Genomic DNA, 18045 nt, shown 5'->3' on the forward strand with positions numbered 1-18045 from the left:
AAGCTGGCTTCCCAGCCAATCAGCATCAAGCCGACTGTTCTGCTGGCTCGATGCCGATTGGCCGGGAAGCCGGATTCCTGGCCAATCAGCAAGGAGGTGGCTGCTTGGTCAGCTCAATGTTGATTGGCCAGGAAGCCGGGATCCAAGCCAATCAGCCTGGAGACGGCCAATCAGCAAGTGGGGAGGCGGGTCATTACTTGCCACCCGGCTTCCAGATTGCCCGGGAAACATGGCTCCACCAGGGCAAACAGATTGCATAGGGAAACATGGCTGGCTCCATGTTTCCCTATGGCACTGACGGTCACAGGAAATCTTCCGCTATCGGACGAGTATGAGTACTCTCCCACAAATACTCGATATTGGCACAGATACTAGCATCAGTATCGGTGCAACCCTAGTTAAAACCCATGTCAGGACATTATTGCTGTCCCCACCAAAAACATAGAAGGGAATTTATCAAAACTGGAGCAATCAGAATCTGGGGCAGTTGTCCATAGTAATCAATCAGCTTCTCTCTTTCAAATTTTCAAAGCTTAACTGAACAAACTGAAGAGAAAAACCGATTGGTTGCCATGGGCAATTGCTCCAGATTCTAGCTGCTCTATTTTGGATAAAATCCCACCTTATTGACAACAGTCACTAGAAACCAATGGGAAACTGAAACCTCTAACCTTATCACCTGACCAAGGAAAGATGAGAAATCATCCAATAGGGACTCCTGTTCTGGTGGCGACCAAGAGAGGTCACTTTTCAGAGATTTTTCCCATACTTCCTGTTATGTTTCCAGGACAGGAAGTAAAGGGAATTTTCCCCGACGGGACACATACAGGCCGGATGTTAATCCTCCAATCTTCTACCCAAAACCAATAAGACACGTTTTGGCTGCACACAGGGCCGGATTTACTCTCTCTGCTGACCCAAGGCCAGGTTCCTCAATGCGCCCCCCTCCAAGACCCGAACTGCATGTCCCGGGCATCAGGAGATAGGAATTCCACAACCCCTGCTGTCCCTCTAATGCTGTTGCCCCAAGGCCGGATATACGGCCTTGGCTGCACATGCACTCTAAGTAAAAATATAAAATATACTACATGTTTACTTTACACATAAAGTGTGATTGTTCTGGGACTTTAGATTTCCTTTTATTTGCGACCTCCAAACGCATAAAACAAAAACGTTTTTAGGCTCCACTTATGCTTAAAGTTTGCTCTTTAATGAGGCCTCCTTCAAAATAACCAAAACAAAAAAATGTTTTATCAATAAAACTTTAAAAGTACAAAAAACACAAAAACGCGAACACATAAGTCAATATTTAATTTACAGAAGCACTTTTCATTCCATCATCCCAGTATCCCGGCATGCAAATGTTACACAAAAACTTCCCGTCTGTGTAATTTGCCCTCAAACATCTCTCAACTTCATCACAAATACAGAAAACAACCCCAAAATCTTATTCCCCCTTCTTCCAGTGAACAAGCATTCTGATGCGCAAATGTGTTCAGAATGCAAAAATGGAGGTGGCGGAGCATGCGGAGAGCTTGCCTTCAAATAAACTGTAAGCTGAAAATGGTTGCTATGGTAACCACGATGCCATGGAATCCTGGCACCACTTCCCGGAAAAAGAAAAAAAGTCCGACCTAGAACTCAGCGCCTTCTAGTATATGTCCAACAGACTGCAGAACGCCTCATGCACAGAGTTCGTTCGCTTGAGGTCCACTTCACATGATGGAGCATTTCCCTTTGAGCTTCTCCTTCTTCTTTTGCTGTTTGGACTTCTTCCCGCCCACCTGGAGGCTTACAGTCCGTCGCTTCTCCAAGTTTAAAAGTTCTTGGAACAACTCCTGAACGTTGTAGTTGAGCTTGGCGGAGGTTTCCATGAAAGAACACTTCCACTTGGTGGCCAAGCTCTCCCCCTCGCTGGCCTGGACCTCCCGTAGAGCGTCGTCGCTCTTGTTGCCCACCAGCATGATGGGAATTTTCTGCGTGTCTCCTTTGATCTGGCAGATCTGTTCGTAGATGGGCTGAAGTTCCGCCATGGATTGCTTGCTGGTCACCGAGTAGACCAGGATGAAGGCATGACCCTTGGAGATGGACAACCTCTGCATGGCCGGGAACTGGTGGCTCCCCGTCGTGTCGGTGATCTGCAGCGTGCAGATGTTCTTGTCGCAGCTGATGACCTGTCTGTAGGTGTCTTCGATGGTCGGGATGTAGGTCTCTCTGAAGGTCCCCCTGACGAATCTGAGCACCAGAGAACTTTTCCCGACTCCTGCTGCCCCAAACACGACCACCCTGTAGTCATTGCTTTGTTCTGGCATCTTTCCTCTAAGGGATCTCAAGCTGGAGGCTCAGAAGGATTCAGTCTTGAATGCTAGGAGGCTAGGAGGACTTACATGCCGAGATGGAACAGACACCTGTTGAGGAAACATCAAAAAAACATTTCAGTGCAGGGCAAACACTTTGAGCTCAACAAAAATAGAGGCTTCAGTATAAACTAGGAGCATCAGCTGCAGATTATTATTGTTGCTGGGTATTGGTGCTACGTCAGGTTTCCCGAGCTGGCAGAAGGCTACAAAGTGCTCGGAAGTGCAGGAGCCAGGATGATACTGGTCCAGATAACGAGCTAACTGCATCCTTCAGGCTGTCAAGCACGGCAGCACTTTCTGGGATGGATGTGATAGAACACACACATACAGTACATCTATATAAGCTTGCACCTTACCTTGCCTGAGCACTCTGCTTTGTTTCAGCCCTTCCTGCGGTCTGATTACTATGTCGCTCTCAGACGGCTCAGCTGCAGATGAAATCAGAAGCTCCCTCCCTTTTTTTTTATATTATTGGTTTTGAATGTTGCCTGCAAGATTAGATTATTTTGCCATCTAGTGGATGTACTGGACTTTTTTTTTTTCTCCCCTGGGCCATCCTTCGCATTGGCCAACTGGTATGTAGCAGAACGGCTTGTGAGCCATTTTAGCTGGCCACCAATGACAAGGGGCTTCTGCTGTCCTAACTAGGGATGAGCAAACATTTAATTCAGCTGTAAGTTCAGCAAAAATGTGGGTAAAATTTGGCCAGTTTGTCAGAATGCATTGGAGTCAGCTGGGAAGGAAAGAATTGAGTTGTTTTTTTTTTAGGTGGAACATTAGTTAAAATGGGTTCCCGAACCTCCTGCCTTAATGTGTAAGAACTTAACCACTAGAGTACCCTCCTCCACCGAAGAGGTGTCCCCCCCCGTCATCTTCCCGAGTCATACATTGCAGACTTCAATACTTTAGGAACAAACAAAAAAACTAAACAAAGAAAAAAGTTCCAATGACTCACCCTTTATTGGATGGCCCCATCTGATGTTCCAATCAGACAAAGCCAGCCAAAAGGCAAGTGGCTTCTGCTGGGCTGTCTCTTCAGCTGGCCAGTATTACCCTGGGCATCATTTGTCATATATTAAAGTGCATAACAAGCCAGAAATGTTTTCTTAATTTGTATTTGAGTGTGGAATTGTGAAAACCCATTTCAGGTTTCTGCTGCTGTCTGTGTCATACTGGGTAGATTTCCCTTAACTTCCTGTCCTGGACCACAATGGGAAGTAAGATAAAACTGCTCCAAATTGAAAGGAAATCTCCTCTTAGATGTCACTGGAACAAGTGTCCCCATTGGAAAAATTTCCCGATTTCACTTCACCTCCTGTGATGACGAAAATTTTGGAAAAGTGGCTCCAAATAATCGAAGCCGTGGGATCACCACTGCAGCCGGGCAGCTAGCATTTTCTGAAGGAGGCAGCCTACATACTTCTCTAAGTACATGTGTCCTTTAAGGATCCCAATCACACTAGAACTTATGGAAAAGCAACATAGGCCATGGTCTACATAGGCAAGACTCCAATGGGGTGTCAGACCGCCCCTTGTTTTATCATTTTCCCTTGGTAAAGGTTTAGTTTTTTATGTTTTTATATTGTCTTAATAGAAAATTAGCATTTCACCACCTGCAGAAAACACTTATTTATATGGCTTGAACTAGACAGACGTTACAAACTATGCAAATATACAAAACGTATGGACCTTCATGATAACATGTACGCACACACATGCAAAACACACACATACATACTTATGTAGGTTGAACTAAATGGGAATGGTGTCATTGTTCAACCTTACAAACTATGAATCAGTCAAATAAAATAATTAGTGATTTGAGGTGACACAACGAAAGCTAGCTTAGGTTGTCCATAAGTGAATCTGGTTATGATCCCACTACAGCTCTCAGGTGACAGCTTTAGAAAGGTGAAAGGTTGTAATTGTACATTTGCTTTATTCACATGGATACACTATAAAGCCAAAATATGTGAACACTCAATGGCTGAGTTCAGGGGTTTCCAGTGAAGGGTACTGTTAATGCTACAGCATACAATGACATTTTAGACTATTGTGCTCCTTCAACCTTCTCGTTTGGTGAAGGTCCTTTTCTGTTCCACCATGACTGTCCTCTGTGCACCAAGCCAGACCCATGCAGACATGGTTTGATGAGTTTGGTGTGGAGGAACCTAAGTGGCCTTCACAGAGCCCTGACCTCAACCCTACAGAACACCTTTGGGATCAGTTGGAATGGTTTTCCATAAAGAAATGGTTTGAGGAGTTTGGAGGAACCTGATTGGCCTTCCCAACGGTGTTCTGTAGGGTTGAGGTCAGGGTTCTGTGATCAATTGGAATGGGTTTCCATAAAGACATGGTTTGATGAGTTTGGAGGAACCTGATTGGCCTTCACAGAGCCCTGACCTCAACCCTACAGAACACATCTGGGATCAATTGGAATGCAGATTATGAGCCCGATCTTCTCCTCCAACCTCAAAAACGTTCTTCTGGTTGAGTGGGCAAAAAGTCCCAGAGACACACTCTGAAATCTTAAGGAAAGCTTCCCAGAAAATGTAGAGGCTGTTAAAGGCCAACTCCATGGAATGAGATGTGTGGTAGAAGTCCACTCACCAGAGCCGATGCTTTCATACATTGGCTCTCCAGAGTGTTTTCAGGCAATAAAAAGATGGAAGTATGTAAGGAATCAGGTGGGAAATGGAGCTCTTAAACCTTCCTCAGAAATATGACTTCCTTTTCTTGAATGCCCTGACAGGTCTAAGAAATCCCCGTGGCATCTGAAGGCTGATTTACACATTCATAAATAATACAGTCTTCATCTCCGCTGACACTGCAATAACCAGAAAAACTTCACAAGGGATTCCGCTTGATGGTCCATCCCCCCTTCCCCCTCCAGCACATCTACGGGAATTCATCTTCCCCAAATACAGAGCTGGACATATTGCCAGAAGAGCTTACATCACTGCCCAAGTTACCAAAACACCAGAGGGCCCATCATCAGAAGTGTACAAGCAATGAACTGGAAGGCCAATCATGAGCCAGGTCTTCTCGTCCGATTGCAAGCCAGATTTCCTTGGCCAACATCACTACCTGATCTCACAAATGCTCTTTTGGTTGAATGGCCCCAAATTCCCACAGACACACTCCAAAATCTTGTGGAAAGCCTTCCCAGCATAGTGGAAGTTGTTATAGCAACAAAGGTGGTGGTGGTAGTGGGGTTTGGAGGGCTCCATATCCATGGCTTTGGAATGAAATGTCCAACAAGTGGTGATAGTGATGGTGGCAGTGATAGATATGGAACCCTCCAAACCCCACCATTACCACCACTTTCACCGCCAAAATCACTATCACCACTTGTTGAACATCTCATTCCAAAGCCATGGACATAGATATGGAGCCCTCCAAACCCCACTATAACCACCACCATCACTACCACCACTTGTTGGACATCTCATGCCAAAGCCAAGGACATAGATATGGAGGCCTCCAAACCCCACTATCACTACCACTATCATCACTATCACCACCACTATAACCGCCACCATCACTATCACCACTTGTTCGACATCTCATTCCAAAGCCATGGACATAGATATGGAGCCCTCCAAACCCCACTATAACCACCACCATCACTACCACCACTTGTTGGACATCTCATGCCAAAGCCAAGGACATAGATATGGAGGCCTCCAAACCCCACTATCACTACCACTATCATCACTATCACCACCACTATAACCGCCACCATCACTATCACCACTTGTTCGACATCTCATTCCAAAGCCATGGACATAGATATGGAGCCCTCTAAACCCCACTATGTCCATGGCTTTGGAATGCCATGCACATAGATGGTGGTAGTGGTGGTGTGGTGGTAGTGGGGTTTGGAGGGCTCCTCATCTATGTCCATGGGTTTGGAAAGAGATGCCCAACAAGATCACATCGGTGTCTACAAACATTGGTCATATAGGGCCTCTACCCCGCCCTGTTCAACCCAATTGCTACAATAAAGACTTCCATCAGCCACACACCAGATATTCCTTACAATTACCAAATGTTTTTAATGGCTGTTCATTCTTCCTCATCAATACAGAGTGAAATTAATGCATCTTGGGATTGCAAATTGCCGACTGAACAAGCATGCCGCACGTTACAATTTGGATTGGCTAAAACGCCGTCATTTGCCTCACGTGATCCATATATTATTTAAGCTCCTTGGAAATTCCCGGCGCAACGACTGAGAACACCGACACTCTGACACTCTACAACAATCAAATCAATCACATTCAAAATAATTGAAATAGGAAAACAAATAATCAATCAGGCTGTAAGGGACCGTCGGACCATTGTCCTTCTCGGCAACTCGATCTGTATTAGATTTGGCCACCTACAAAGACGGCTTATTGGACTGACAGGGGCATTTTATGGGTGCCAATGGTCCATAAGGCGAGGAGGACATCAGAGACGGCGGTACCAGAGCCACAAACACACTTATAGAGTTTTTGTATGACCAAGATCTGGTCAGCAGCTGGCCCAATACAGATCTGAAATGACTCTTCTATGTGTGTCTATGGCACGGGTAGGTCACCTCAGCACCCCAGCTGTGCTGAAACTACAAATCCCGTCATGCCTATGCCTGTCAAGAGTTTTGAAATACCTCATGGGACTTGTAGTTGCACAGCAGCTGGAGTACCGATTTTGCCTACCCCTGGTCTATGGTTATGACCTGATATGAGCAGCTGGAGCTGTGCTGCAGCCAAAGAACCACAATCCTCAGCAATACCTCTTAGCAGAACCCAAGAAACGTCATGGAACGTGGCATATACAGCAGTTTCCTGAAGCATTAAGCACCCCCTATAAAATGACGGAGCAGGTCACATGACCTCTCATCCACAGTCCTGAATAATCTCTTTGGTCTGTGCAACTGAAAACGAATGGCAGCCGATAGAAGTACCTGAAGCTGTCTTTAGCTTAAAATGTATTATTTTAACTGCAGCAGATAGAAGTACCTAGAGCTGTCTATATATTACATGTATTTATTTATTTACCTGAAATTAGTATACGTACCTAAAGCTGCTTTCAGATTTGTTTCTTGTCAGTGATTTGTTTCAATTAAAACATGAAATGAAATTGTATTTGTTCTAACTGCAGCTGGTATAAGTACCTTGATGGATTTTTTCCTGAAAACCCCTACACAGCTGGACCCAAAAATAGAAGGAAGAGGAGGATCAATACACCAAGCCAGGCTGTACTGCACTGCGGTGCTGTCAGTCTAACACTGGGGAACTTACTGACAGGAGAGAAGAACAGAGTGATGGCTTTGGCTAATTGTTTTTTTTGGTAGCGTTTTCGGAGGGAGATCAGCAGCGGACGCCCCCATTTTACAATTAGGATAGGTTTCAGGTGTAAAGGCAACAAAATAATTATTTTACGATACAGTGGACCAGTAAACTGAGATACATCCAGGCACTTCCAAGCCAGGAAGAGACAGATGTCACCCTGATGTACAAAAGGACATCAGGACACAATAGACAGTGGGCTGATGACATACATGTAACACTGTAGCATCCCTCTGAGTGACAGCCAAGACTTGCTCCATCCATCCCCTTGCCCACCCCATCCCATGGACTTGGCACCATACAGCAGCAGCAGCACTTACCTGCACAGGTCAACGAATCTGGAAATACAATCTGCAAGGATGTCACAGCATCCAACAAAACACCCAGGGAGGGGCAGGCCCATAGTGCAGCCATTGCACAGGGGGAGCAAGAGTAAAAGGAGCCAGCTCCATCCACTACCATTTATTCCATTGGCTCAGCGGATGAGTCATTGTAAATAATACAGACCAACTTGCCTTTCTTCTCACAAGTGCCTCCCTCCCTGCACCTGCAGGCAGCAGTGCTGAGTGGGTGGCAGCGGCCGGATCCCCCCCACGTTTCATTCATTTTTTACACCAGTGGTACAGCCCATTCATGCAGCTGCAGAGAGAGAATGGGCTTTAACCTGATGGGTGCTGAAGGGGCTGGAGTACAGGACCAGAGGAGGCTTTCCCAGCACATAGATGGAGGAAGGGGTTAATGCAGCCATGGAGCTGCTTTAGAACACAAGGTATGGGAGGTCCTGGATGAGAAGCCTCTCACACAGACTATTTGTTATTCATGTGTCATTACCAGCATGTGTTCATTGTGGAGGTTGTAAAGCACTGAGCCAGCATCTGACATCTGCCCCGCACAGTGCAATCAGAGGGCAATGTGCTTCCAATAACCTGAAGGTGACCTTCTCATGCTGGATAACCGCCCCCCAAGATCACATGATGGATAAACCCCCCCAGATCACATGATGGATAAACCCCCCCAGATCACATGATGGATAAACCCCCCCAGATCACATGATGGATAAACCCCCCCAGATCACATGATGGATAAACCCCCCCAGATCACATGATGGATAAACCCCCCCAGATCACATGATGGATAACCTCCAAACCATAGCTGACCATACACTATCTCTACAATCTGATTGTACAATCTCCTTTAGAACTTCCATCAACTATGTAGTTCAAGAGCCTGTCTGGTTGAATCGTGTTACCCTGCGTTACAGTCAGGCGTGAACGGTCATGCTTGGACTTGTGGTCCCACGACAGCTGGAGAGTGACAGCCCGCGGCCCCCTGTACCAGCATTTCTTAGTGTTCCAGGTTAACGATTGACAGCTCAGCTTCCTAAAAGGTTCTGCAACAGTCACGTAGACCAGCAGCCAGGACGGACTATGGAGATGAATCACATCCAGATCTGTATTATGTTTGCTCCAGCTCCAGCTGGATTGACTGGAACATGCGTGACACATGATGGCCATGACGTCACAACCATGCACGCTGCTTCTATATATAGTCCTCCTCACCCGCACACACTTCTACTATAGGAAATAATAGCTGTACAGTGCGGAAATACAAGACGACTGCTGGGGCGAGAGAAGTAAAGATGGTCGGGATCCTCGATATAAGAATTGATTCTCTTGCAATGCACTCGTGTTTATGCTTCATGGCTGCCGGCAAGCTGAGCCCCCTGAGCAATCATCTGTTACACCCCAAGCTCACTACAAAGCCTGCAATGGTACCAGCATTGAATAGTGTATTTCAGGGGTAGGCAACCTCAGCATTGTGGTGAAACTACCAATCCCTTCATGCCTCTGCCTCTGGGTGTCATGCCTGTAGCTGTCAGAATCTTGCAATGCCTCATGGGACTTGTAGTTTCACAACAGCTGGCGTGCCGAGGTTGCCTATCCCTGGTCTATGAATAGGATACTCAGCGACATTTCAATCCCTGGACACAGTTAGCCCCGCCCCCAGTCTGCACCAGGCCCGCCCACTTACTGGAGTAGCCCGCTCACAAGGTCCAACATGTGGGCCTGTTCCAGTATATGCATTTTATTTTACTTTTGGTTCGGGTACTAGAAGAGTTAAATCCCGTCAGTTGACTTTTTGTTATCAGTGCCTCATTGCAGAGATTTCCCTGCCCAGGAGATGCAACAGGAAATGAGAGGAAATCTATACAAAGTGAGGGGAATTCCCATCTTAGTTGCCACCGGAACAGGTGTCCCCAATGGAAGATTCACCCTCACCTCTTTTTCCGGTGACAACAAATTTCCAATGACTTTCGGTCTTCGGTGATGCCCTTGGCCCGCCCCTCCAGACTGACATCCACACATCAAGGCATTTTGATATTTGCATAACATCAAGGCATTTTGATATTTGACTCCCCAGAGGAGTACTGAGGCAGGGTGCTGTGATGTTTTCAGGAAGCTATGTACAGAACCCTGCCGGCCCCACCCACCAGCCATGATCTGCCTGCATTGCACAGAGAAGCCTAGAGACCCCTAGATGACTGGAATCTATCATCAGCATATTGATGATGGAGGGGGAGGAACCAGGGAAGGCATAATATAAGTTTCAGCTTTTAACCACTAAGTTTTTCTTTGTTGCATATTTATTCATCACTTTGGTAACTATCATTAAAACTGTGATGGGAATATTCATCACACGAGACGGCTCAGCTCCTCTATAAATAATGAATCAGCTGACTGAATGGAATATTGGACGGAACACAAAGGACGATGCTGGACATGAATATACATCACAGGATGTCTATTCCCGGCTCCAGCGATGTGCATGGACGTCTCCACAATGATCCTCCTCGAGGTTGGCAGCAGGTGGCTCCATTCATCAGACGAGACTCCCCACCAAAGGCGACGGAAACATACGTGATGGACTCAGGGCCGTCTTTAATATTAATTGGGTGCTGGGCAAGATTTTGCTGATGGGCCCCCACAACCCTCCCGACTCCATACATAACCTTCCCTTGAACACATGGGTTCCTATGCACAGTCAGCTACCAATTTTATTGAAAACATACTTTTTTATTTTAAATGAAATTTGTAGCTGACTGTGCATAGGTGTGCTGTGCTTTGTTTTTTTTTGTTTTTTACTTTTTAAATATTTAGGCCCCAGAGAGCAGCACGAAAATGGCGTTTTTTTCTTAACGTTGTGTTTTGTTTTTTTTAAACTCTTTTTGAAATCATTTTGCCCCCAGTGCGCAGCGGGTGTAGGGATGTGCACCGTTGGCGGGTCTCTCCTTCACGTGTCCCCCACGGCGGTAGAGAGCGGGCCTCTCCTCGTGTCTCCCTCAGCGGAGGAGAGCGGACCTCTCCTTCACCTGTCCCCTCAGCGGCGCTGCCAGTGTAATGGTGGTGCCGAAGAAGAAGCCGGAGGTCAGAAACCAGAAGTCGGCTTCAAAACGAGGCTTGGAGCGCAAATCGATCCCCGGGGCCTGGGGATCGCATTGCAAGCCACCCGCTCCATCAATAAATGTGCAGGGCATTACTGTGCTCGCCAGAAAGGAACTTCCCCTCGCATTTGGTGAGCGGGCGAGCGTAATTTTCAAGCCCTGGGGTAGACTAATGATTTTAGGACGGTGGTGGAGTGCCAGGGCCCAGTCGCAGCTACAAAACACTGCAACCCTGGTAGTTCTGCCACTGACTCCAAGCTGTAGAGGGACTACAAATCTCAGCAATACATTATACAGCAATGCAAAATGTCATCGGCAATGGAGGACTAGAAATTCCAGCAATACATTATATAGCAATGCAGAACACCAGCAGCGCCGCAGCCACTTTAGGCAGCAAAAAGGCTAGGGCCACCCCCTGCGTCACAGGGTTACATCATCTGTCAGGTTTCCTATTTGTCCTGTGGATCACTGTCATCGAGACAGAAAGTGCCAGGGAGCCGAAAAAGCTAGCACTGGAACAGGAAGGGAGAGGAAATCTTCCAGTGGGAACAATAAGAGATGGTGAGAGACTACAGCCATGTAACAAGAGATGCTCAGTGACTACCTTTTCCTTCCGTGGCTTCAGCAAGCATCAGAACACATAATACTGTCTTGCAGGGGCCCGAAAATAATCTAAAGGCAGCAGGCTGGGCACCAGGGGTGTAATGCATTGCACAATGATATCATCCTAATATTTTATGGCCAGAGGGTGCTGAAGATGTAGGTAACTCTCATTCAAAGTCTCTCAGCAGCAGAACGGGTTGTAAAGCCAAGAAGAGCAAAACCCGGTGACCTATGACAGGTCTAAAACAATGAATGCCATTTATTTATATAGGAGAAAAATGCGTATTTAAAAAGGAGAACTATGAGGTGTGTGATTTTCACTCATCCTCATAGTTCGAGCCGACGTGTGACAATGAAAATAAATCGGGAAGTGAGCGAACACATACCGTCGCTCGCTCACTTCTCGATCCTGTCCCTGCAGAGAGCCGTGATTGTCACTCACTGCTCCCTGCAGGGATTGCCCCCTCCCCTGTCCGATCCTCCAGCGCTGACTGGAGGAACGGATGGGGGAGGGGGCGGGTACAGCTGGCTCTGCCTCCAGATAGGCAGAGCCAGCTGTCAATCACGCAGCTGGGTGGCTCTCGACAGTAATGTCAGGATCCGTCTTGGCTGCGGCGTCTCAGTATACCCTGAGCTGTAGCTCGCGGTATACTGAGCATAGGGTAACGGGAGGACGCTAGTTTGTGTCCTCCCGTTACCCTTAGGAGAACTATTGGGGAAAAACACTTACTCCATAGTTCTCCTTTAAGGTGGTCGTCGAGTCAAGGTTGCCATCTATAGCCTTGAATTCATTTGCATCCTTGTGTTTCTGAATGGTTTTGAGAGCGGTACGGAGAACTTCTGGGGAAAGTAGACCTTCTGTATCCACGCCATTGTTCTTTAACAAATTTAAAGCAGGGGTAGGCAAACGGTGGCCCTCGAGTCTGTGTTAAAACTAAAAATCACATGATGCATCTGCCTCTGGGAGTCATACCTGCGGCTGTCAGAGTCTTGCAATGCCTCATAGGACTTGTAGTCGCACCGTAGCCGGAGGACCGATGTTCTATCAAAGTTTGTGACTGCGTTAGAATGTGTGACCGGTGACGTGGTCACACATTTTAACATAATTCCGCCAAGTTTTTCCGCGGTGGAATGTGTGACCTGGCCAAAGGAAGAATTATAACGCTTTCTCAGCTGTTTCAGGGCAGATCGTATGTGCAGGAGAACCGATCTGCCCTGGAACAGCTGATCGGTCCTGAAATGTCACTTCGATCCGACTTTGTGAGTGCGATCTCACATTTCACAAAGTCTGATAGAAGTGACATTTCAGGACCGATCAGCTGCTCCAGGGCAGATCGGTTCTCCGGCACATACCATCCGCGATGCCCATCTGCCCTGGAACAGCTGGAAAGCGTTGGAATTCTTCCCCTTTTCCCGCTCTCACATTCCACCTCCGAAAAATTGGGCGTGATTACATTAAAATGTGTGACCACGTGACCGGTCACACATTCCAAACCAGTCACAATCTTTGATAGAACCCCGGAGTTTGACATACCCCTATTGTAACTAAAAGAAAAGAAAAAGAGTTGTGTGATATCACATATCAGCCAGCAGATGGCAGCAAAATGCAACGTCAGCGCTAACTAACCTATTGTGAATTTTAAAAAACATTAAAGCTATAGAAAGATTCCCTTAGAAGCCAGAATCCGCCCCTCTCTGCTATGAACCAATGTATTTCCACTTCTCAAACTGCAGGAAATGAGAGATTATGATGCAAAACATAGATAAAGGATTCGGATTTAAAAAGGAGAACTATAGGGTAAGTGTTTTTCCCCAAATATCTCCTAAGGGTCACGGGAGGACACAAACTAGTGTCCTCCCGTGTCCCAAAGCTCAGTTTCCCGACGCCAATCCATGGCAGCATACAATGGGTATGGCTCCGCCCCCAGCCCATTGTATGCTGCCATGTATTGGCATCAGGAAAGGAAAATTACCGATAGGTAAGTATACCATTTTCCGTTTGCCTGACGCCAATCCATGGCAGCATACAATGGGCTGGGGGCGGAGCCACACACCCTGTATGCTGCCATGTTTTGGCGTCAGGAAAGGAAAATTACCGATAGGTAAGCCCTGGCATTCCACCACTTGGGGGGGGCCCAGCAAGGAAGATGGGGGCCCCCCGAGTTTGTACCGCTCCTATCCTGCAAGGCCGCCATCAGGGGGGTACATCCACTGAAGTTGTAAGGGGCCCAGGCTCCAAGCTATAACTTTTTATTATGAAATGACGACTAGTACAATTTGGCATGTCCCGAGCCCCCCCCTGCCCGCTATTGGAACCTTCCTCAGACGTGCGTGCAGGGGGCGGAGCTTGCTTTCCCCGGGCAGAAGCGTCGGAGAATGTGGCTGAAGAGGAGCTGCAGGTCGGCTGTCTGGAGGAAATGCAAGTGTTTCCCTGCAGACAGAGTCCCCGGGGATGTGCTAGAGACTGGGGGGGAGAAAGTGAGGGAGAAAGATCGACCGACGCCGAGAGCTTCTCTGCACTGGTCGGTCGGTCTCTCTCATGCTTCCCTTCCTCGTCTGAGCATCGGTCTGTGTGTGTTTCTCACTCTTTCCCCCCCTCCTCCTCTCAGAGAAGGGGGGGAGTGAGAGAGAGCGACAGGGGGGGGGTGTATTTGAGAAGTGTTCTGTGTTGTCAGATGAAGGGATATGTTATGCATCACTATAAGCTGTTCTCTGTCTACTTTGCGCTGACACCTGAATTTTTTTTCCTTTTTTATGTAAGAATGAGAAGCCCAGACCCTGCACACTGCTGAAATGTCTTTAAAATTAGAGAAATGGATTATATTAGGGGATATTACACTGTAATGTTCCCTAATATAATCTATTTCTCTATCCCAGCTTCGGATAACATTTTGCATTTACTTTGTATTGCCTGACGCCCGGGACATGCAGTTCCAGGCGCCAGGCGGGTGGTTTCTTCTCTCGGTTCAGCTCAGCTGTGGGCAAGCAGCCGGGTTTAAGTTTTGTTGTTGTTTTTTTTCTTTGCTGAGTTGAGCAGCGAGGAACGGAGCATCAGACAATTCTGCCGACAACCCTCAGAAGTCCCCCCACCTCCCCTGCTGCTGAGAGCATTGATACGGAGAAGAAGGTAAGGAGGCGGGGGATGTGTCACACACACGGGGGTCAAAGGGAGATCGTTCTTCATCTCCCAGCGGCAGTGCTGTATGATGATTATACAGCAATGCAGAATAGCTCCAACTATGCAGGACTACAAGTCCCAGCAATGCATTATATTTTTAAGTAGGGATACACCACTGCCAAGACTGGGCATTTTCACAAGTACTTATACTTATGAAAATGCCCAGATACTAAGCGTAGATACCGGTGTTTTGTCGAGAACGCTGATGTAGTCGAATTTGCCGACCTCAGCATCTGTGCTTGCGCACAGACCGGTATTTTCGAGGAAACAGCGATTTATTTACAAAGTATTTCGTTTAAATCGTTAATTGTGACCGTCAATAATATTCCATCCATCATTTCCTGCCATGGACGGCATATTATTACCGGTCACAATTAACAATTACAAACGTATACTTTGTAAATAAATACCGGTTTCCTTGGTAATCCCGTCTGTACATAAGCGCAGATACTGGGTCAGCGTTCGACAGAACACCGGCGCTAAAATTTTAAACAAGCAGCTGCCTGATGTCCCGCGCTTGCTGGGGACCTCGGCAGCCTTCCTGTTAACCATGCGGTGCCATGCCAGTGGGGGGGGGGGGGCCCTTCATGGTTTCTTGCACCGGGGCCCTGAAGGTTCTAGTTACGCCTCTGAATGTACCGATCATTTGTTGTCTTGAACGATTTTGTTCTTCGAGTAGTTCTTCCAAATAACAACCAAAATACCACAAAAGAGGTACAAAAAGAAATTCATTTTATTGCTTCTTAGATATTGCTTATGAAGAAAGGCAATACACGTTTATATATACCGCGAGTCTCAGGGCAACCGCGCTTTAAAATAACAGATCAACTGAACTCGGAGCCGACAGACTGAGCAGCAGGAAAACTAAAAAAAACACTGAAAATGTTACCAGTGTAAGTGAGCACTCATCACCAACTTATCCTCATAATAGATATATATATGTATAAAAAACAAAGCTACATTACAAATCGTCATTTATTCCCCCACTCTTCTAACAGAGCATTCCAGCTATAAATACGGGAAATGTACGGAAGGCTATTTATGGTCGGTTTTCAAGTGGGAGGCATGGAAACTAAAAAAAATGTCTACATCAAAGCCGTCTTGGGCGGCCGGACTTATTCCTGGGACTCTTTCCCGGCCAGTCGATACAGTTCCGTCGGTCCGTCGGCGTGCGTGATGGTCGTCGTTAACTGTAGCTCCTCCACGCTGCTCATACCGTCCCTGCCTGGAAGGAATAACAGTGATGAATAATGGAGATCGTGGAATGATGTAAATTGTAACATTTGTGATTTATTGACCCGTTATGGATGTCCACCAACACCACCGATGTATCCAATACGTTACCGTTATTCCAAATGATGTCTTCGTACCAAATAACTTTCCCCCATTCCTTACTGCTCACCTCCATAGTCCTAGATAGGCTTTTTTTTTTCCGATTCATCTTTATTTGTCTTGCCTGGTCCAGCCCACCCACTGCCTCCTTTCTCACCTAGACCAGAATGAGGTGTTCTGCTCCTGAAGCCTCCTGCAATATGCACCTCACATATTTCAGAAGGCTCCATCATTGGAGGGGGATGCATTTTGCGCTGGAGGAGGGTGGCACTGGCACCATCAGGGTTGGCTGCCTGAACTGAGAAGAGACAGCCTGCTCCTGCTTGGGGAAGAACATGGTGCACAAGACCCAGTGTGTAGGAGCCGAGTGGCAGATCACACCAAACCAACACTGGACTGACTGGGTGGCGAGTATGCAAGTTCATGATAAAAAGGTAAGACCATACTTCCACAAAAATTTACATGGGGGGGGGAACGGGGGTAGTCAGTTAAATTCCACTGCTACCTTGAAGCTAAACTAAAACCCTGGGCAAAATTCTCAGTACAGTAAATTCCCATTCAATCAACCGGCTTGATGCACATTAAAAAATTGTTGGCTGCTCGGTGCATACTAAAAAATGTCTTGTTGCTGGCCGGTGGCTAGATTCCACAGTCAAGAGCAGAATGAAAACAATGGGGGGCAATAGCCAGGCTACTATTGGCCATTTCAAATTGCAATGACCAATAGCAGGTTGGCTATTGTACCCGTAGACTGAGAAGAGAACTGGACATTTCTCTCTCAGGCAGGGCAGCCATCAGAAATTTTGGGGCCCCTTACACAGCTTTAGGCCGGGCCCCCCCCACCGCGCCGCTGGACGCCGGGCTTAGTGACGAGCTGGACACAGGACCCACCTGAGAGTGACCCTTCAGAGCCCACCATACATGCTGCACAGCCCATCTGAGACCGTATATGGTGGGCTCTGAAGGGGTCTCAAGTGGGCTGGTCAGGCCCTGCCTCCCTCCTTTCTTTCCTTCCTTCCTAGCTCCTCTTACCTGCACACATGGCCTCGTCTGCCGCCGGACCGGCCAGAAGTGACGTCACGTCACTAACATGAGGTCACTTACGGCTAGTCTGACATCAGATGAGCAGCTTCGCTGATGGGGCCCTAGCTTGTCTCAAAGCCGGTGGAGCGGCAATGCTGGGGCCCTGCGCTGCTAGGCAAGGCCTCTGCCGCCTCGCCGTTCACCGTCGGCCGCTAGTCATGTAAGGGACCCGGGTGGGCCCCCCAGGCTGCCCGGGCCCCTTACATGAGTATCAGCCGTACCCCCCTGATGACTGCCCTGCTCTCAGGTCTGCTCCTCTGCTCAGTGTGCTGGGTTTCAACAGCCAGACTGCTATTGGCTATTTCAAATTGCAATAGCCAATAGGAGACTGGCTATTGCATCCCCCACTGAGCTAAGGAGTGGGCCTGATGGAGAACTTTCTCTGTCAGGTCTACTCGGTGGTCAGGGTTTCAATAACCCACCTGCTACTGGTTATTGAAATTCCAAAATAGCCAATAGCAGAAGATTTAAATAGCAAGCAATTAAAAATCAACTATTGAAATTAATTTGTCAAAGCTCAAATTAGATTTTACTGATTGGGATTTGATACTTTAAACTGAATCTGCATGACTCACATTCCAGTCGGTTTGGTGTAGTCTGGTTTTTAACCTTTCGTTACAGCTGTGGATGTTGGATCCCACATGCTGGGTTGCGGAATACCCTCCATGCAGCCTATCACAAACGGACAACATTTAAAAAAAAAAAAGTACA

General features: G+C 47.2%; 2 protein-coding genes across 5 annotated transcripts in view; both read right to left on the reverse strand.

Annotated features, from left to right (window-relative positions):
- Nucleotides 1–1658: 1658 nt before the first annotated feature.
- On the reverse strand, nucleotides 1659–8352 carry DIRAS3 (DIRAS family GTPase 3). Of its 3 annotated transcripts, none has more exons than XM_018567310.1 (2): nucleotides 8017–8352; nucleotides 1659–2408 (listed from the first exon to the last, which is right to left on the reverse strand). In XM_018567310.1, exon 2 carries the CDS (start codon nucleotides 2310–2312, stop codon nucleotides 1716–1718), a length of 597 nt encoding a protein of 198 aa, XP_018422812.1. In that variant the 5' UTR covers nucleotides 2313–2408; nucleotides 8017–8352; the 3' UTR covers nucleotides 1659–1715. The 3 variants fall into 3 exon arrangements, with proteins under 3 accessions (XP_018422812.1, XP_018422811.1, XP_018422813.1); XM_018567309.1 differs by lacking the exon at nucleotides 8017–8352 and adding an exon at nucleotides 2717–2794; XM_018567311.1 differs by lacking the exon at nucleotides 8017–8352 and adding an exon at nucleotides 2712–2779.
- A 7282-nt stretch (nucleotides 8353–15634) lies between these two features.
- WLS (wntless Wnt ligand secretion mediator) overlaps nucleotides 15635–18045 on the reverse strand; it is a 38382-nt gene continuing 35971 nt past the window's right edge. Inside the window, exon 13 of one of the 2 annotated variants that reach the window (XM_018567318.1) lies at nucleotides 15635–16144. In XM_018567318.1, the coding sequence (XP_018422820.1) occupies nucleotides 16035–16144 (110 nt within the window). In that variant the 3' untranslated portion in view covers nucleotides 15635–16034. The remainder of the gene's footprint in view (nucleotides 16145–18045) is intronic. The other variant, XM_018567319.1, reaches the window with a different exon arrangement.

The sequence above is a fragment of the Nanorana parkeri genome, unplaced genomic scaffold (assembly GCF_000935625.1).
Source record: "Nanorana parkeri isolate BGI_ZX_2015 unplaced genomic scaffold, ASM93562v1 scaffold1028, whole genome shotgun sequence".
Taxonomy (NCBI): Eukaryota; Metazoa; Chordata; class Amphibia; order Anura; family Dicroglossidae; genus Nanorana; species Nanorana parkeri.